The sequence below is a fragment of the Phyllostomus discolor genome, chromosome 10 (assembly GCF_004126475.2).
Source record: "Phyllostomus discolor isolate MPI-MPIP mPhyDis1 chromosome 10, mPhyDis1.pri.v3, whole genome shotgun sequence".
Classification (NCBI taxonomy): domain Eukaryota; kingdom Metazoa; phylum Chordata; class Mammalia; order Chiroptera; family Phyllostomidae; genus Phyllostomus; species Phyllostomus discolor.
Window position 1 is genome coordinate 351,010 of NC_040912.2, and position 20,727 is coordinate 371,736.

The 20,727-nt window shown below is 53.9% G+C and overlaps 1 protein-coding gene and 1 long non-coding RNA gene across 2 annotated transcripts; both read right to left on the minus strand.

The window, feature by feature from the left end:
• Positions 1-8,668: 8,668 nt before the first annotated feature.
• Positions 8,669-9,499, minus strand: LOC118497010. The gene is made up of 2 exons (XR_004899551.1): positions 9,178-9,499; positions 8,669-8,889 (listed from the first exon to the last, which is right to left on the minus strand). It is a non-coding gene; the product is annotated as an uncharacterized LOC118497010 (long non-coding RNA).
• A 499-nt stretch (positions 9,500-9,998) lies between these two features.
• Positions 9,999-18,418, minus strand: LOC114490230 (histone H2A.V). Its single transcript, XM_028504169.2, has 5 exons — positions 18,279-18,418; positions 15,808-15,885; positions 13,597-13,710; positions 11,226-11,355; positions 9,999-10,329 (listed from the first exon to the last, which is right to left on the minus strand). Exons 1-5 carry the CDS (start codon positions 18,279-18,281, stop codon positions 10,268-10,270), a joined length of 387 nt encoding a protein of 128 aa, XP_028359970.1. The 5' UTR covers positions 18,282-18,418; the 3' UTR covers positions 9,999-10,267.
• Positions 18,419-20,727: the final 2,309 nt, after the last annotated feature.

Below are 20,727 nucleotides of genomic sequence, written 5' to 3' on the forward strand. Positions count from 1 at the left end.
CTCGTTTGGGTTAGGGTTTTACTTTTAGCAGCGACAGGTTACTTTTAAGGCAACCTTGCTCTTTAATTCCAGACTACTACAAGTTTTGTTTCTCTAAGTTCAGTGTCACCGAGTACCCGCCAAGTAGCTGGGGCTGCAGCGGGGTAGGCCAGGAGCTGGGGGGCCGTGCTGCTGCTGGGAGGAAGTTCCTGCTTGGCACGTTGGGAGGCAACCGTCCAAGTTAGTGTGGCAACAAGCTGAGAGGCGCACTTGAACTGTCTACCGTGGTGGCACCGTTGGAACTGTTCACTTGGAGGAGGTGGATGAAGAGGGGAAGGTCTGTCTGAAACGGACAAAACAGTCTGGTGGCGAAAAGTCAGGTACCTGGAGCTCCGGCCTGCAGAGGGCATCTGTGCAGACCCTCTGGCGCACACCTGACCAGCCGCGGTTGTGGGACCAAGTTGAGAAAGGCCCTTGGGAACTAGGTTTCCTCTGGAGTACGAGGGTCGCGTGTCAGGAGTGACGGGTGCACAGGTGGAAGGACACCCCACAGTTTTACCTCCCACTCCCCCCCCCCTCCCAGCCGACCGCAGTTCTGCGGCTTGGTTGTCCCATGTGGTCCTCCTAAAAGGATGATGCGCTTAGCCAGTTGGTGGCCTGAACTCGGGCTGTTGGGTTCCTTTGGCACTGTTGTCCCTGTCATGCAACGGTCCCCAACCTTTTTGGCACCAGGGAAGGGGGGATTGTTGGGATGATCCAAGTGGTTTGGGCTCAAACCCACCGGTGTGGCCCAGTCCCGAAGCCAGGAGTTGGGGACCCCTGCTGTAGTAGACCACTCCTCCCATGTGTAGCCACACATGCCAGGTCATTGATCACGTTTGTCCAATCGCTATCAGTTGGACTTGAATAGCAAGGCACAGTATGGGTACCAGAAAAAGCGGGGAGCCAAGGTGGGGAGGTTCCTGCCTTGCAGAGCTTCCAGGGGTGTAGACCAGGCTCCTGGAGTGTGTAACCATTCTTTGTTTCGTATGGTGTAAGGTGACAGTCGTGAAGGTCCCATGTGGCTTCACTGGAGTCAACCAGGTGAAGAGAAGGTTCAAGCAAGACCTCTTCACCCTCCATCTCTGCTGGTTCTAGGCTCATGGGCACCCCGGGAGTGTCCTGGGCTTAGCGGTGGGTTGCCTGTTCTCTCAAACCCAACCTACCTGCCGTAAGTCACTTTTACACAGGCCATACCCCGCTTCGAGGGGTGTGAGGGTTCAGGGACCACACCCGTGAGTGCGTGGCACAGGGCGTGTTGCCAGTGTGTTGGAGTGCGAGCCCCTGGGGTTTCGTCCAGCTGGTGCAGTGAATCCCGGGGCCGCGCCCCCGGAGGAGGCTCACGACGCTGGTTGGTTGGTTTTTCCAGAATTGGGAACTCAATGTTTTACTGCGAAGCATACTTACAGAAGCTTATTCTACGGGCACCTACTGCTGTCCCAAATTGTCCCAAACCTTAGTGACCGAGCAGTGTCTCTGTCTGTGGGTCAGGACCCGAGTACGGTTTGACTGGGTCCTTGGCGGTCAAGGTGTTGGCCAGGGCCTACTGTCTGGGCTCGGTGGGGAAGGATCTGCTCCGTAGCATGTAGCGCTCGTGCACATGGGTGTCACATGGCAGGGCTGTTCCTTGCCACGAGGTCTCACCAACCGGCAGCTCGCTTCAAAGCTTCACCTGCAATCCTGCAGGCAGTGGAGCCCTGTGAGGTACAAGTCCCTGTCTCAGCCTGTCGCAGAAATGACATCCCATCGCTTTTACTGTGTTCTCATACAAGCCACTTGGTAGGTTCTGCCCATGCTCAAGGGCATGTACACCAGGAGGGGGCAGGGCAGCAGGGCCGTCCTCAGAAGTTGCCTCCTACCAGCAGGTAAGACGCGGAGTGTAGAGACCAGAAATAAAACCACCAGCATATCTAATATTTCCAGTCGCCCCACAGCCCCTGGGAGTCACTCTGCCCCCGCCACTGCATACGTCCCCTCACCAGAGATGACCGTGACTGATTTCTGTGTTCTTCAATCGCAAGCACGTATGTGTGCCCCCAAAACATTGTGCTTAGCTTCGAAACAGAAGCAAGCTCAAGTCTGTGCAAAGAAAGGGGAGAGTGTCACTGTGTGCTGACAGAACCAGGGGAAGGCAAGGTGAGCAGCGTGGATCCCGGCGTGGCCTCGGCATCCCAGGGCCACAGGGGAGCTGCCCAGGGCCACGGGGAAGCCAGCCGGGGGAGCTCCCAAGGAGGCGAGGTCGCGGAGTGCCTTCGTCACGCCTCAGAAAGTAAGCAGAATCCGTAACATGTAGAGCATCTGGTCCATGTTTCAGAGTTCCCCCAGGGGACCTAGGTGTTTTTAAAATTAGCTTTATTTTACTTTCTAAAGATCTTATTTACTTATACAGAGAGGGAAGGGAAGGGGGAAGGGAGGGAGAAATGGAGAGAAACATGAATGTGCAAGAGAGACACTGATGGGTTGCCTCTCGTGGGCCCCCAACCGGGGACCTGGCCTGCAGCCCAGGCATGTATCTCGATTTGGATCAAACTGGGCAACTTCTGGTTCACAGGTCAGCACTCAATCCCTGAGCCACACCAGCCAGGGCAAAATTAGTTTTATTAAGGTATGGTTTACATGTAGTTAGAAGGTCTTTCACAACACCCTCCCCTCGCCTCTCCCCCCACCCCTAGGATCCAGCCTAGGTTCACACGGTGCATTTGATTATGAAGTTTCTTTAGTCTCTTAATCTAGAACACCACTTTATTTTTACATACTGTAATTTCTATTTGTTAAAAACTTTATGGAGATCATCATTTATACACTATAAAATTCACCCTTTTTAGAAGTACAGCCCTGGCCAGGTAGCTCAGATGATTGGAGCATCATTCTGATGAGCCAAGGTTGCAGGTTCGATCCCTGCTCAGGACACATACAGCAGTCAACCAGTGAATGTGTGCACAGGTGGAAAAACAATTCAATCTCTGTCTCCCTTACCCTCTAAAGTCAAGGAATAAAATACACATATATATACAGTATAGCATCCAAAAATAGCAAGATAAAAAAACAAAAACAAGAAAACGAAGGAAAAATATGTAAAGCAAAAAGTACAGTGTCCAAAAATTCCTGATTTTATCTCTGCTGCAGGTACGAACGCCACGTTGCTGCCGCAGCGCTCCAACGCCGTGAGCCGTTCTGAAAGCACACGCCTTATCAGTACACACGCTGGCAGATTTGCCCTGGGCCAGGGTGCAGGCCTGCGTGAGCTCCTCCGGCCCAGGGGTCTGAAGGGTGTGGGCACTGCACACTCCGCACGGTATTTCCTGCGGCTGTCACCGCTTACGTGAGAGCAAACAACAAGCCCCGAGAAGTCAGCGTCACCCAGGAGCCTCCGGCAGAGTGTCACCAGTGGTCAGGAGGTGGCACTGAGTTAAGCAGCTGCGAGGAGCTTTGTTGGGAAAGGGGGAAGAGTACCTGGAATAAGGGATTTTACTGGCAAGTGTCCTGCGAGGAGCGGATTTCATGGGAGGTGAGGGGGCTGGCTGAAAAGTGTGTGATGGGGTGGGAATTTGGGCTTCTGCTGCATGGGGCTCAGAGGTGGGGAAAAGGGGGCCCCACAGTGATCTCCTGGGTGCCTTAACTGAAAGGGCAGTGGCAGCCCCCGCGCCACAGTCCTAGTTGGCAGGGGTCCCACCTTTCTGGGTGAGTAACCCCTTTTTCTTCGGCAATCTTTTTGAAAATTTTATTTATTTTTAAATATTTAATTAATTTATTTATTTTTAGAGAGAGGAGAATGGGGGGAGAAAGAGGGAGAGAAACATCGATGTGTGGTTGCCTCTCGAGCACCCCCTACTGGGGACCTGGCCTGCAACCCAGGCACGTGCCCTGACTGGGAGTCGAACCAACCACCCTTCACTATGCAGGCAGGTGCTCAGTCCCCTGAGGCACACCAGCCAGGGCTGCTTTGGCAATCTTGACTCAGGGTTGCCACAGGCTTTTTGTTTGTGCAGCGCTTAGCTCTTGTCCCTGAGTGGTGTAGCTCGGTTGGTTGGGTGGGTGTCATCCCGCAAGGTATAATGTTGCAGGTTCGATTCCCAGTCAGGGCACAGGCCTGGATTCTGCAGGACTGCGGGTTCTGTCCTCAGCCTCACCTCTGATTGTGTGTGAGAGACAACCAACCGATGTTTCTCTCCCTGTCTTTCTCCCTCCCTTCCCCTCTCTCTAAGAATTTTTTTAAAGATTTTATTTATTCATTTTCTAGAAAGGGGAAGGGAGGGAGAGAGGGAGAGAAACATCAATATGTGGCTGCCTCCTGTGCACCCCCCAGTGGGGATCCGGCCCACAACCCAGGTGTGTGCCCTAGATTTGCAGGCCAGCGGTCAACCACTGAGCCATGACAGCCAGGGCTCTCTAAGAATATTAACAAGAAGACACTCAGTGCCCAGTGCCTGGGAGGTGCGGTGCGGTGCAGTGAAGAGGTCTGTCTGTCCATCCCCTTCCCCTTCCGTCTAGTGAGCCAGGCAGCACCATTTGAGAACTAATTGTTTCCAGGTGGAATCAATCTCTCTCCCTCCCTTCCTCCTTCCCTCTGTCCCTCTGTCCCTCTCTCTCTCATCGATTTTAGAGAGAGAAACCTTGATTTTCTGTTCCACTTACTGATGCGTTCATGGGTTGATTCTTCTGTGTGTGCCGACCAGAGACCAGACCGCAACCCTGGCACATCAGGGCAGCTCTCTAATTGAGGCCACGCGGCCAGGGCTTTTTCTCCCCTCTATGAATGGGTTCATTTATTGATAAAGCAGCTACACAGAAGTGGGCAAAAGTAGGTTTACAATTATTTGTATGGAAACATATATAATACAAGAATAAATAATAATACAAGAATAAACTGTTTTGCATACTCAATTGTGAATCTACTTTTGCCAACCCCTTCATTATCGGGGAAGTGCTTGAATTATAAATGTCGTGATTCTCAAGTTCAAATCAAGTTAAACAATTTGATACAAAAACAAAAACCAAGCTCATAGCCCTGGCTGGTGTGGCACAGCAGATTGAGTGCTGGCCTGTGAACCAAAGGGTTGCCAGTTTGATTCCCAGTCAAGGCACATGCCTGGCTTGTGGGCCAGGTCCCCAGTAGGGGGTGCTCAAGAGGCAGCCACACACTGATTCTCTCCCTCTTTGTCCCTCTATTCCCCCCTCTCTGAAAATAATAAATAAAATCTTTTTAAAAATGCCAAGTTCACAGATAGAGAAGGTTGGTGGTGTGAGGCAGGTGATGGGTGGTGGGTGAAATGTGTCAACAGGTACAAACCTCCGGTTGTAAAGCGAGTAGGCGATGGGATGGGGTGGGCGGCAGGGTGACTGTAGTCAGCAACGCTCCACTGCAGGTTTTGAACGTGGCTAAGATCTGCCCTTAATCTCAAATACATGACAGAAGCTGCGAAACTGTTCATTTCTGGAACATTTGAGATCCTGCTCCCCGGCATGTGTGGTCAGTTTGGCTCAAATGAACTCTTATATTCTCAAAACATTCTTTTTGGCAAGAGTAGACCTTAAAAGTTACTGCAGGAGGCCCTGATCTGGCGTGGCTCGGCGGACTGGGTGTCCTCCTGCAAACCAGAGATCGCCGGCCTGATTCCCGGTCAGGCACAGGCCTGGGCTGCTGGCCAGTCCCCTGTTGGGGGGTGTGAGAGAGGCAACCGGTGGATGTTTCTCTCACACATCCGTGTTTCTCTCCTTTTCTTTCTCCTTTCCTGCCCCACTCTCTAAAAATAAATAAATAAAAGTTGAAAAAGTTATCGCAGGAAAACTTGTGAGGGGTATTAACAACTATGTTGCAATATATACAAATGTTAAGTCATTATGTTGTGCACCTGAAACTAACATAATCTTCTACGCAGTGACGCCGTGAGAAAGAAAGAACCATCGCAGTGAACTCAGCCACAGGCCCCAACGCCAGAAGTGTGGCATTTCCCATCCCTCGCAGCCACACGCTCCTCGGTTGTTGTGAACCCTGCACACACCATCTTCCCTGTCCCAGATGTCTGTCACGCTGCGGCAACACCTTCCCCAAGTGCCCCTCCCAGGCCTAATGTTTCAAGACCCTCCCTTCTGAGGTGCTACCACACACGGGTGCTGCTCTATCGAAGGTGCAGGAATTACTTTATAACAACTTCACACCTTAGCTAGGAGGGCTCTTTGAATAGAGAAAACGTCCTTTTGAAAAAGCTTTCTTTTAAAGACACCTGTTCAGGTGTTACAGAAGAAATGGGATGGCTGCGCCACGCTTTAGAGGAAGGGGCGGGTACAGATGCGGCAAGATGGACAGCCTGGGTGAGGCCCAGAGCACAGGCGCAGGTGCTTGGGTTTGTTTGTTTGGTTTTTTTTTTTCCTCCAGTAGAAAACGAAACAAAAATACAATCCTGGGGTCACAGTAGTCAAATAACGACACTACCAAGAGGAAACAGATATTTGCAGCAATGATCTAGAAAACTCCAGTAAAAGAAGCCTCCTCTCTGTTGATTATTGGCTTTCCTATTGCTACTTGGGCTTCCAGAAGCGATTACAAGGTCACGCAGGCACCACTGCGGGTCCTCCCCGGGTAGAAACTCTTCCCAGCGTGGGCGGAGACGACGCTGCGGAGGGGTCTGGTAGCTCACTGGGGCGGAGTGGGGCGGGGCCTCAGGAGGACGTTGCCCTAGGCAACGGTAAACAGCCTAGGACCGGATTGGCTGAGAAGTTGAACGCAGCGGAGTGCGTGGAATTATGGGCTACAGAGGTTTCGAAGGGAGAAAGGGGCTCCCGGGCTCCCGGGCGCCCGGACTGGCTCCCTCTGGCTCCTTCCTCGGGATGCCTGGATGCGCTTCCCAGCAGAAGGTATGTCGGTGGATGTGAGGTGGGTTTTGGGTGGATTTTGGATGGATTTTGGACGGAAGGAACTGCGGGCAGAGCCGGGGTCGGCCGCCTGGCGGCGGGCGGCGGGTGGTCCCTCCCCTGGGGCTCTAGAGGGGACGGGCCCCGAGGCAGAAGCCTGCCCCTCTCCCCGCGTTGTGGAGCTGTTGTGTGCTGCGTTGTGGCAGTGTGCAAACCAAGCCTACGGGAATGAGGTCATTGAAAACTAACAGGGCGCTGCTAGAACTCAGGTGTGAAGAGTTCAGCCTTGATTGACAGGCTTGAGTGAGGAATGCCGGTGGAAAGCCGCTATTCCGAAACGGTGACGTTTTTGAATACAGACCCCTTTCCTTTATGCCCCCGGAACTTTGGAGGGTGGCAGCAGGCGGCAGGACCCCACTTGCTGTTCGGTAACAGCGGCGGTGACTGGTGGGGCCGCTGGTCGGCTGGTCGGCCCCGAGTGGGACTGTGGGTTTCCCAAGCTCTGGGAGCCCCTCTGCGCGCCCGCTCGAGGTGGGGCCGCCCCCACCGGCCTGGCTGGTGAAGAGGCGCCGGGTTCCGGAGAAGGCGGTGGTGGAAGGCCCGGTGAGGCCTGCTTTGGGGAAGCCACTGTGCGGGGACCACGGTTTGGGGGCGGTGGCAGATTTGCTCGTGAGTGCTCTTGGGAGTAACGGAGTTGCGGGTCCCGGTGTGGCGGGTCCCGGTGTGGCGGGTCCCGGTGTGGCGGGTCCCGGTGTGGCGGGTCCCGGTGTTGTGTCTAGGTTCTCAGGCTGCTTCGGCTTTTCTGGTTGTGGCTCTGGGCTGGGCGTCCGCGCCAGGAAGGGCCGTTCTGTGCTGGCGCTGGGAGGTACCCACTGGGTGTAGGACCTTGGTGGGCGGGAGCACGTGCTGCCAACACCCAACGTGGACGGAGGCGTTGATTGGTTATTGTCTCGCTGTGGGGCCCACGCACGTCTTGGATTGAGGCCAGGTGGCCTGGCGCGGCTCCCTGAGTTACACGGAGCCGTGATGCAAGGAGCGGCACTGCCCGCAGTTGCGGGTGGGGTGCAGCCCGGTGTGGCAGGGCGCTCCGGTCCTCGCAGAACGGGGCTTTGCGGGGAAGGGAGGCCTGAGTCTCCTCCTGCCGGGGAGGCACAGGAGGGAAGGGAAAACGAGGTGACCCTCACCGGTGTGCGTCCCTCTTTCTGGTCCTGCCTCGGAAACCCAAGGGCGAAAGGGGTGATGGGGTTTTCGAAGTGCAGTTATCACCTAGGAGTTATTTTTGTGAAAAGCGAGATGCAACAAAAAACCCCTCTAGAGGTTTACAGGAAATATAGGGAACAGAGGGGAAAGAATAGCATTAGGGTGCACTCAGTAAAATCTGCAATTAAAGGTAATTCTACAGGATGACTTTCTTCAAAAATTGTAAGGAAAAAAGTGAGAGAAACTTAGATTAAAAAGAAACGAGATATGCAAGATACAAATCTTGTCTGGATGCTGGTCCAAACCAACCGTGAATAAAACTGTGGGACAATCAGGGGATCTGCACGCTGAAATGCGGTGCTGGGTACGTGAAATATGCTGGTTGTCTCACAGTGATACTGGGCTGTGGCCTGAAAAGGGCCCCGTCTTTAGAGACACGGTGAAGTCCGCAGACGCGGGAGTGAATCAGCCTCAAAGGGGCTCACGCAGCTCCACTGGGAGGCGGGGGGCGGTGGGGGGGGGCGGGGCAGGGAGAACCACACTGTCCCGTGTGACCGCAGGCAGCGGCTGAGGTTGGAGGTGGCGTGCATGGGGTCCGCTGTACTGCTCTCTTTATTGTTGTGTAGTTTTGAAAACTTCCATAGTCAAGTTTTTAAAAATGAGTTTTGTTTTGATAGTGTTGCACTATAAAACATTTTAAATTTTTTTAATGAGGACTTCCAGTCGTAAAAATATTATCTTAAGTACCCTTAACTGGTACCTTAACTTAAATTTTACCAGTTACTTAGAAACTGACAAAGAAAAACAATTTTAAAAATACTGTACAAGCCCTGTCTGGCATAGCTCAGTGGATTGAGCGCAGGCTGCAAACCAAAGTGTCGCAGGTTCGATTCCCAGTCAGGGGACATGCCTGGGTTGCAGGCCACAGCCCCCAGCAACCGCACATTGATGTTTCTCTCTCTCTCTTTCTCCCTCCCTTCCCTCTCTAAGAATAATAAATAAATAAAAAATCTTAAAAAAAAAAAAAAGAATGGGCTAACAACTTGAGAGGCTACTTTGTAAAGGAGGATTTAAAAATTATTCAATAAAGAAACAAAAAAAAAATACTGTACAAATTACTGAGCATCACTGCACCAATAAAAGACCTCTACAGGTTTGAATTCTAAGCCAAGTGTAAGTTCCAGGCTACCTAAGTGTGTGGGCTCTGAAGTCAGGCAGCCCTAGCTTTGCATCTGAGCTCCGCCACCTCCTGTCAACCAAATTGGTGTTTCCTGGCAAATCATTTTAGCTCTGAGCATCAGGTTCCCCCTCTCTGAAGTGGGGGCAGCAAAATGCCTGGGTCAGCGAAGCCCTTAGCACAGGGCCTGCCACACAGTCAATCAAAGAATTCTGCTAGCCTTTTTCAACAATTCTTTAAAAAAACTATTTATTTTTAGATGGGGGAGGGCGGGAGAAAGAGAGGGAGCGAAACATCAGTGTGTGGCTGCCTCTCTCGCACCCCCTACTGGGGAGCTGGCCCACATCGCACACAGGTGCCCCGACTGGGAATGGTACCCACCGCCCCTTGGTTCACAGGCCAGCACTCAGTCCTCTGAACCAGCCAGGGACTATTCCAACGATTCTGAGTGCCTATCTGTGTCAGGGCACCTTCTGGCATCTCTGAAATTGGGATGCATATTGTTATTAATGTCGTATCCTAGTTAACGGGCAGTTTTTCTTCCTTTAGTGGTATGTAAAGTAATGTACATACTGGAAATGGATAGCATCTAGGATTCGATGTAATACTGCTATCGACCACGGTCAAACTACAGTCCCAAATTCTTATTTAAGATTATCATGAGTACATAACTGATTTGAAATTTTAAAAAATTTCAAAGTATGAGCAAAATATTTCCAACACATCACAAACAGAACAGTTTTGAGACACGTTATTTTTGTAAAAAATGGTTTATCAATTCCATTTTTGTATAAAACCCATGGGAGAAACCCAGCCAATCAACACACAACTGCTGACACGTGAAAAGGTACTTTTATCAAACTGTGAATCTAAGAACGTACAAATGTCTCCTTTGTCATGTCTACAGTAATTGTCTATGCTCTTCCATTTCCTGTGTTTAAAACGCCACGCAGCCCCATCATTCCCTCTGTGCTGGTTGCAGCGCGGTGGCAGAGGGAGAGGGCCGGTCGGGACAGCGTGCTAAGCCGTCTTCTGCTGCCCTTTCTTTCCAATCAGAGACTTGTGGATGTGAGGGATCACACCTGCGGTGAGACAGAGGGGAAGGTGGTGTCATCAGCGAGAACGGGGAGCTGACTGCATCTGACCACTTCAGCGCCTCAAATCAGAAAGAGCAATTACACACAGAATGGAACCTAACGGAGTCTCCTCCCATGACTCACCCTGTGTAAGTATCCACACCAAGGGGGGCCCCACCTTGGGATGTGGGAACCCCTCTAGGTATGTAACATGATGTGATCTTACGTGCTTAAAAATTTTTTCTTAAATCCTCCCGAGGATGTTTTTTTTGTTGACTTTAGAGAAAAAGGAAGAGAGAAAGAAAAACATTGACACAAGAGCAAAGCACTGACTGGTTGCCTCCTACATGCACGCCTGGACCGGGAATCCTATGTGCCCACACCTGGGATCGTCCACGCCCACATGGGGGATGGAACCTGCAACCTTCCAGTTCTGGGACAACACTCCAACCAACTGAGCCACACTGGCCAGCCATGATTTTATGTGCATTTTGGGAGAAGAGTAACCACAGCTTTCAGGAGGTTCTCTAAAGGTGACCCAAAAAAGGTTAAGAGATACCAAAATACCTCTCACCTTCACTCAGCCCTGATTTTCAAGGGCATCATATGAAGCAATTTCTCAAGGCCATTTTTCAAACACACACAATGAACATGGGAAATATGTTCAACACCAGGTTTTAAATATCATGTATGAAATTTAGATAAACACTTGCTATACAAAGAATATTTACTCAAATGGTAATGAAAAGAAGCCTAGAGCTGTAATAAAACCTAACACTTAGAGAATTTAAGTTTTGTAAGTTTCCCAGTTGGCTGAGGAAATGCACTGGATCGTTGACCTGAATTATTTATTAGTTAGAAAGGCCAATACCAATCAGGGCTAAAGAGGCCATAATACATACCACCCCCAGCTATGGTAGCCTTGATAAGAGAATCCAACTCTTCATCACCACGGATCGCAAGCTGCAAGTGACGTGGAGTGATCCGCTTCACTTTGAGATCCTTGGAGGCGTTCCCTGCCAGCTCCAGCACCTACAAAGCACCAGTGGGACAGCACATCAAACAAAGGGTGAAATGCAGGATTCATTGTGGACTAGCAGTTACAGCTAAAAAGATCACTATAGCATCTGTGCATAAAATGCACAAAAATATACAGAAACCAACAGTACATTTTTCTTTTTCATATTTTTAAAGATTATATATATGAGGGAGGGAGGGAGAGAAACATCCATGTGTGGTTGCACCTTGCGCGCCCCCTACTGGAGACCTGGCCCACAACCCAGGCATGTGCCCTGACTGGGAATCGAACCATCGACCCTTTGGTTTGCAGGCGGGTGCTCAATCCACTGAGTCACTCCAGGCAGGGCTCTTTTTTGTGTTTTTATGAATTCTGGGCTATGTATTACTACTCCTCCAACAACAGACTTGGCATTGAATGGGAATATAAACACACAGACAAGTCCCATCCAGTACATGTGAAAACAGCCAGACTCTTGAGAACAGATTCTGTCTTTCCTAAGGACCCCTGCCCTTCATGGAGGAGAGAGGTCACAGGCATGCCCAGGAATTCCAAAAATCATTTATTCGTATTTTAATAATGGTTTTATAGAGCTCTCCTGACCTCATTTGGCCTTTTAATATTCATTCCTGCAACAGCACTAGAAACTTGAGCAAAAACCTACTTCTATGAAAAGAAGCCCGAGGGCAGCACTATTCCTCCTGTTCCTCAGCCGACATTCTGAGTCTGAGCATCTGGAAAGACCACAGATTTTCATATATTCATGGAGTCTTATTTCTGTATAGCCCTTAGTGGTGGACTTTCTTTCTTAGTACTTGTAGAAAAGGTAAAAAATATAAATAAAATTTTACTCAAGGTATTTTAACATCACTGGGCCCTATAATCTGTATGCAACAAACCGGAAGACCTCTATTCTAGAATGGAAATCTTCAGCTGGAGGAATTTCAAAGTCCCAGCTGGCCACAGAAGAGCATTTTTAAATTTTTTATTTTGCCCCCGTAGACTACACTGGCATTATAAACCTCTGATGGAACACACAAGTAACTCCACAGAACCTCCACCCTTAAACAGAGCGGCAGAAGTGACTGGTGGGCTTTAAAGCCTGCCGGAACCCACTCGTGTCCCCGGGGACTCTTGCTGCCCTGGCACCAGTGTCTCCTGAAGGCTCCCGAGCGACCCTGGCCGGAGGCCAGAGCGGGAAGTGATTGTCTCCCCTAATGACTAAATTATTTTCCTCGCCTCTACTAACGACAAAAACCCCAAACTTACATATCTGAACACGTGTTGACTGTTCACAGGTTTACTGTCTAATTGTGCCTTAGTCAACTGCCACCCAAGTTTCCAAGAATAAAGCAAAGGGGGGGTTCAGACAGGACTCCCAGCTTCCTGAGCCAGAAGACGCTGCCTCCACGAGCGGACGGGAAGCGCACGTCTCCGAGCGGTCTGGTGCTAACCAGAAGCTGGCGTACGGCTGGTGAGGACGCGCTCAACCAGCGCCACACCGCCAGAGAGAAGCCCCTGGCTCCCGACACGGCAAGGCTGAGACTCCTGGTAATTTAATCTTGAGTCTCCAAAGGGACACAAATGACCTTGTGAGGTTAATGAAGTGACAGCAAAAGATCATTAACATACAGGCTGAACCTGAATCTTTCTCAAGTGAAAACCTTCTCTGTGCTTCCACTGGGTCGGCCACCTCTACACGCGTGTGACCACCCGTGTTCTCCCTGGGAGGCGCTGGGGTGGAGCAGCAGTGGTCCTCAACCCCCTAGTAAAACCTCCCGCCCAAGTAACTCACCTTCCTGAAAAGTGACACTGAGCATGCTACAGCACAGGATGCATACAACCATGCGCTGAGCCAGAATGATCAGTCACGTCTTTCGTCCAAGGTCATGTATCTGTGACTTTCAAAAAGGTGTCATCACACTGGCAAGCCGTTCCCCCTCCCCAAATCTTTAGGAGATCACGCCGTAACTTCTGATTGTATACGACTTCCGAGTTCACCCAACAGTATATAACATTTTAATTTTTACTCTCCTTCAGCAGCTACTTAAAAATATGGACTGCCAACCACTGCTTAACCTTAAGAACGAGGTGCACAAGGTTCTGACAGTGGTCCAGGGTAATAAGCCGATGAAGACAGATCTAAAAGTGCTTTTAAAAAGGCCGAGTCTTTTTTGCTTCATACCCATTTTCCATGGCTCCAGCCTTTTCTACTCTGAAACTTTTGGACTTCCCTGTCTAACACCCCCACACACCTCGGCAGTGAGGTACTCCAGGATTGCGGCGCTGTACACGGCCGCGGTGGCACCGACCCTTCCGTGGCTCGTGGTACGAGTCTTCAAATGTCTGTGGATGCGGCCCACGGGAAACTGAAAGAGACACCGTCTGAATGAGAGGCACTGGAGTGTCAGCCAAGGCAGACAATACAAACGAAGCGTGAAGTTACGAAGTGTGGTTTCCGTGTTAGAAGCCCCACCTGCCGGCACTTGGCAGTGGCCAGTGTGCCACGTCCCAGTGCCCAGCCCCAAGCCTCCAGGCCCGCGTTCACCCTCTCAGAGGGTGGCGGACTTAAAAGGGCTCGAACCACCACAGGGTCTCACCAATTAGCGTCTCCACGACACGGAGCGTCGCCACGGAACGAGGAGAAAGGCTGCTGCACAGCGACCACCGCACACCGGTCTCTGCCCCCATCACTCCCTCACAGGGCAGCCTCTGCCACCCCCACTGCCACACCCTCCGGGGCCCGCCCTGCAGTCCCCCGGTCCCAAGGGCTGCCTTGAGGAGAACAGTGCCGTTTTCTCACCTCGACTCCACTCCCTGAGAATGGGAAGTTGCTCACTTCCAAAATGCCCTCGGTCCCCCTGTGCCCCTGACTACCCTCACCCTGTTCCTGGCCCCCCACGCCAATGGCTCCTTTCCCTCCCCACACTCCACTGAAAACCTCTCCCTGTCTGTGGCAGCTGCTTCCAGCCACAGCCCAGGCACCTTTGCGAAGGCAGAATCTGAACACAAACCCCGAAACACTGTCTCCCACCTTCTCCCAAACATGCTTCTGATTAGCACTCTCCTTCTTCTTTTTTGATTAGCACCATTCTTGAAGTTGGAGAGTGACATGTTAATGACCGACTGTATTCGCCATCTGTAGGTGTCATCCTTAAGGATAAAAGGCATTTGAGGGTGGGGGTGACATTCCCTCCCTGGGTAATTCTAGCTCCTAAGAGCAGGATCAACGCCTCACTCAGCGATACGTCCTCAGTGATCAGTGTGTTATCTGACACACAGTAGGACCTCAAACCCATTTCTTCTTGGGTTGCAGGTTAGAGTGCTGGCTCTTCCTCAGTCTCGCTGTGTGTTCTCTGGGTGGCGCGCCACTGTCCTTGGGCCCTTTCTCACGCTCCACTTGCAAACACTCAGAGCATGAGTCACCAATTTTACAAAGAGATTTTAAATTTAATTCTTTCGATCACTTCTCTTGGAAAGCTGGACGCAAATCTATTAGCTTTTGGACATTTTCACGTGGCTGTTTTGGTAGAACTTCAAAATGAACCTTTTGAAATGAAACTTTGCTTAAATTCTTAAACCTTGTAACTTGTCCCTCCCACAAACTCCTGTGCCCCTTAGCTCTACGGCCTGCAGAACCCTCCCACTCTCCCCCAACACTACCCCCTGCCCTTTCTGGGAGCACGCCCATGATCCTGCTCCTTCCCATCTGTCCTGCTTTAACGCAATGTGTGTGACCTCATTCCTAAAACCACTGCAGCTGCCTTCATCCGACTTCCATCCCCCACACTGCAGGTAAATGCCCCTTGAGGTTTACGTGGTGCACTGAAACATAAAATGTAGCCTTCGACCTTCAGTACCACCCAGAGCACCGAGAGCGCTGAGAGCGCCTCAGCCTCTTGCCCCAAAACTTTCCGTGGCTGACCACTGCCAAGAGGATAAAATCCAAACCTTACAGTCTGGCCTTCAAACTTTCCTATTTACAAAGTGTCTCCTACGTACAGAGGCTAACTCTTACTCATCCAGAACATCACTTAGTGTACTAAATCTACTGGGGAAATATTCAGAGGATTAACAGATAACTCATTATTCTACCAAAAATTTTTATCTCATCCTGAAAGTTAATGCACCACTACAAATGCTGTCTTCAAAAGAAAAACCACAGCATAATCATTTCAATGATACAATTTGTAAAAGAATCAGGAACATAATTATAATTTAGACAAGAGATTTAAGAGAGAGCAAAATTACCAAATTAAGATGTCTTCATAACTTGTTCTTGTTTGGTAGAAGAGAATACAAATTAAAAGACAACTGCTTTATGATTTAAATTTTGACCAATTAACCTCATTACTAATGACCACTACTAAATTTTTGTAATTAATGAAACATCTATGGGTCATGAAATTACAGCAGTAAAGAAAGGAATGTAGTAATAATGAACGACAACACCATTGATACATTACCTGTAGCCCAGCTCTCTGTGAACGAGACACTGCCTTAGCCTTGGCCTTCCCACTGTCCTTTCCAGCTTTGCCTCCAGCCTATATGAAAAAAGGCTCCAGATGAAGATGCTATTTCAAAAATATTCCGGAAACAAAATGCTTTCTAGTTTTACTTTAGTTAAAAATATCTAGTTGGTGTGGCTCAGGGCATCGGGGACCAACCTGCAAACTGAAAGGTCTCTGGTTTGATCCCCAGTCAGGGCACACGCCTGGGTTGCAGGCCAGGTCCCCAGTAGGGGGCACACCAGAGGCAACCACACATGGATCTTTCTCTCCCTCCCTCTCCCTCCCTTCCCCTCTGTCTAAAAATAAATAAATAAAATCTTAAAAAAATAAAGTGGCAGAACCATTTTAACAAATGAGGTACATTTGTGTGCTGATAAAGAGCAACCCACTGGCTGGTGTCGCTCAATGGATTGAGTACAGGCCTACGAACCAAAGCGTCACAAGTTCAATCCCCAGTCCGGGCACAGGCCTGGGTTGTTGGCCAGGTCCCCAGTGGGGGGTGTGCTAGAGGCAACCACACATGGATGTTTCTCCCCCTCTTTCTCCCTCCCTTCCCCTAAAAATAAATAAATTATTAAATATACATATGTATATGCAACCCAGAAAACATTTTTTCATGAAAGATACTTGCAAGTGAAGGGAACTGGTTTATGTAGAAACGGGACATTACAGTGTGTGCACGCACACATTCAAGAAGGTCACACACTAAGTTAGAAAAATTACTTGTCCCTGGGGAGGGAATACTAAAGATCTGACAAGAGGGAAGCTGATGTTCCTTTTTGGACTGTCTGATTTTACCACTTGAATTTATTATTTCTTCACTGCAAAAAAAAAAAAAAAAATACACCAACCCCCCCACCAACCAAAAAACAAAGAACTGTTAAAAGAAGAACTAAGTTTACAAGATTGGCCACCCGTTTGAGGGTCCATATTTTTGAAAAAGAGTAAGCACTGAATTGGCATTTCCCCTTTGTAGTGATTTCCCTAAAAAAAATTTTGAGCAAAACACTAACTGCGAGGGCCTCGGCGGGGTGCTCAGTCGGCCGACAGCCGAGGTCACCGGAGGGATGGGTCCCGGGTCAGGGCGCAAGCACCAACCGACCAACGAACACGCGGAGGAGCGGAGCGGCGAATCCGTGCCCCGCTCTCCCCTCCTCTCCGCCTTTAAGGAAGCCCAGCGACGCGCAGCCTGCTCAGTGCAGGTCTCGGCTCCGTCCACCTCCGAGGACCGCACGGGGTCGAGCCGCAGCTGCGGCAGGCAGCGGAAGAGAGTCTGAGAGCGCGTCCACATCCCCGTCTCGCGTGGACCACCTCGGCCGGAGACTGACGCACCGGTGCGACTAGCGCGTCTCTGGGTCTCCCAGGACGCCTCGCCTATCCTGGGCGTACCCTGATAACCTCGGACCCTACTTCTCTGCAGGTTCTTGCTTCCGAGGTCAGGACAAGTAGCAGTGCTCACCCATTCCTCGCGGACACCTTCCCGCCGTTCGCTCCGGCAGAAGGCGCCCGACAGCCTGCCAACCCGCGCTCCGCCTGAGCTGCTTCTGATCGCTGCGCGTCTCGGAGCTGCGGACCACGAAGCGCCACCAACGAAGCGCCACCACCGGCCCGAGACGCCGCAGGCGCCCCAGTGGTCTCGAGCAGCTTCATCCCGCCGCCCCGACGCACCGAGCGTGTTCTGTCCACTGGCCCTTCGAGAGCGCAGACACGAACCCCGTCTTCGGAAGCCGCCACACCGTAAACGGCTACTCCCAAGGTCTGGAGGGTCCCGATTCGCCTGGGACCCCTAACGGAGTCAAACTTCTGCGGTGTCGCGCGCACAGAAGGCGGCTGCCTTCTCCCCGTAACTCCCTCGAACCCTCTGCATGAGAGTCCGAACGCAGACGGCGACCGACCGAGCGGCCGGCCGCGGAACAAAACACCGGCCCCGCACACCCCCCACCCCGAGAACGGCGTCGGGGCGCGCCCGGCCGGAAACACACCTGCGGCGGCGGCGGCGGCGGCGCCGGGGCGCACTTTGTTTGGTTCGGCGCCCCGGCGCGGTGCTCTAGCGGGCCGCGCCAACTTCCGCTCCAGTGTAAAACCCTACGGGCCCGGGTGACAACTCAGTGGCCCCGGTATTTTTAGCTGCCGGCAAAGCGACACCGGTCTGCGGCACGTCGCGAGTGCGCGCGTGACCGCGGGGAGCACCGGCAGGGCTGGGCGGACCGGCTGCGCCTCGCACGCCCGCGAAAAGGCTTCGGCGCCGGCGCCGCACGGCCCCACCGCGAGTTAGGGACCCGCTCGTCCCCGCCGAGCGCGGCGTCCCGGCCAAAAGCAGCCCCGCTTGGCGCTCGGACTCCGTCGAAGGCGGTGCGGGTCGGGCCGCCAGGCCCCGGCTCGCCCGCCGCCGCCTGCCCGCCCCGCCGCCGTCACGCCGCCCTCACCATGGTCTCGGCTGCTCCCGCCCTCGCTCCCGCCGAGCCACCGCCGCTGCCGCCGCAGCACCGACCACCGCCGCCGCCGCCACCGCCGTCGCCGGACAATAACCGGGGCCCGCCTCGCGGTGCTCCGGCCAATGGCCGCTCGCCTTGCTGGTTTGAACCCCGGCGGCTGCCCAATCGTGCGTCTCCTTCTAGTCAGGCCCCACCCCCGGCCCCTCCTCCCTAACGGCTGTTTGTTTTTGCACACGGCACGTGGGGGCGGGGTCTCCAACCTCAACGCGGACGCGCCTGTGCGCAGGCTGGGGCGGGCCACGCGCCACTCTCTGCCTATGTCCGCGGCGGAGTCTGACGAACGGAGGGACGGACCAGTGAGGGTGGAGAGCTCGCGGAAGTCAGCCAATGAGAACATTGCCCGCGAGTAAGGGTGGTGGGTCTCCAGGAGCGACAGCAGGACTCGCCAATGGGATGAGACTGGAGGCGGTGGAGGTTTTCCCGCGCGTTCGCGGCGCTGTTTCTCTGGCTTCTCAGAACTGTTTGGAAGAGAGCGGCCGTAGCGTCCTTCTCCCCGCGGGTCTTCAGACCCCCAGGCTTGTTAGCGCAGCGGTCCTCGCGTGGCGGAGGACAGCTGCGGGGACGCCGGGCGGAAGGCGGGGGCGCTCGGGAGCGGCCGCTGCGGCGCTGGGAGACGGCCGGAGGGCGGGCGTGTCTGTCTGCTCACGGTCCCCCCGGGCGCCGGCTCCTCGGGTCGCGTCCCACCCGCTGCGGCCGCGAGCCGACCCGTGTTTTCACGGCGCTTCTCCCCGGCCGCGCCGGGCGGTCGGGAGCGGGGCCCACCTCCCACGCGGGGGTCTCCAGGCTGACATTTTAGAAGTGTCGCCAAGTGCGAGTGACCTTGTGGCGGGAGGAGAGGTAACGAGTCGGAGGGGCCGAGGGCCGAGGGAGGAGGGAGGTCGGGGCGTCGCGGGCGTGGAGCGAAATCCGGAGGGAGACCGAGGGGGTAGCGGGCCGCGGCAGAGCCCGGGCTCGCGCGCGCCTGCCGTCGCTCCGGTGGCCTCGGCGCGGCGGTCTGAACGCCCCGCGCGTGTGCGGGTGTCTGCAGACGGCAGCGGAGGGGACGCGGCGGGGTGGGGCGGGTGGCGGGGCTGGTCTCCGCGGCTGCCGTCGGCGCGACCAGACGCGTCCCACGGCGGGCGCTCACTCGCCCGAGCCCGCGTTCGCTGAGCCTTCGCCGGGTCCCGCCGGGGTGGGAGCCCCTCTCCCTGCGGCGCCCCCCGCCCCGCGCGCGCTGTCAGTGCGAGGCTTGGCTTGTTTCCCCGAGCCCCTCCTCGCTGGGCACAGTGCGAGCGCGGCCCCCGCGTGCTCCGCTGCTTGTGCTCTGCTGCTCGGGCTACTGCCCTCGCTGGAACCGAGTCCCTCTCGGTTGCCCGCCCCCCTCCCCGCGGCCTCCCCGACGTCCTCCCCGCTCCCCGGCGGGGCCACGGCGGCCGTCCTCGGACCGGAGCCGAATGCCCCTCAGCGTGTCCTCGCAGACCAGAGGGGGAGCCACACTTGGTTTTTAAGGCGCCGGGACAGGCTGGGGTCCACACCGCTTCCCCCTCGAGGTGGGGCCTACCTGAGCGAGCGCTCCGTGTCCCCGGGCCTCCTGGCCGGCCACCTGTCCACCGGAACAAGCAGCGCCTGGCGACAGGTTTCCACGTCGCGCAGAGAGCGCGCTCGGGCCCCGCGCGGCAGGAGGTCCGGTGAGTGTGAGCTTCCTTCCCACAGGGAACGCGTCCTGCCCGCTCCTCGCCCCGCGGCTTCGTGTCCGTGGCCGAGGTTCCGATGGACGCGCAGGCAGGGTGAAGTGAACGCTTTCGTCGCACACAGAGTAGCACCGGCGTGTGTGTCTAGGCACGGAGAGCCGGGCTGAAGCCCTCAGACTGAAGAAGCGCGGGTGGAAGTTTCCTGGCCTCTGCAAGCAGAAACGGCCTGCTGACCACGTGTGCTGGTGAGCAGGGTCTAGTTTGCAGCGAGCCGGCTTTCCCAGAAGGCAGCGTGAGCTCCGCAGAGGCACCGTCTAGCGGGGCGTGGGCATGAGCGCTCGTGCACGGTGCGCTGCCGCACACTAACAGTCAGTGCGTGCTCCCTGGCCCAGCAGCGGCAGCCTCGCCTCGGACCCCGTTAGAGGTGCGGATTCCGACCCCAGACCCAGCCTGCGGGGTCGGGAGGCTGCAGGCGCGCTCGAGTCCGAGAACCGCTGGGACGGTGTAGGCCGAGCTGCCTGGTTCTGAAGACCGGTTCCGCACAGAGGCAGTGAGATCTCCGAGCGGCGCATGCTGACTGCGGGCCGCTCAGGGCTGCCTTCCCAACAATCGTGCTTGGCCTGGTCAGGCCGCCTTGTCCGTGGTCACGCCCCTTTTCAGGGGTCGGGGCCTCCGGTGACCGACTGCTGCGTCCTTTGCCTTGACCTGGG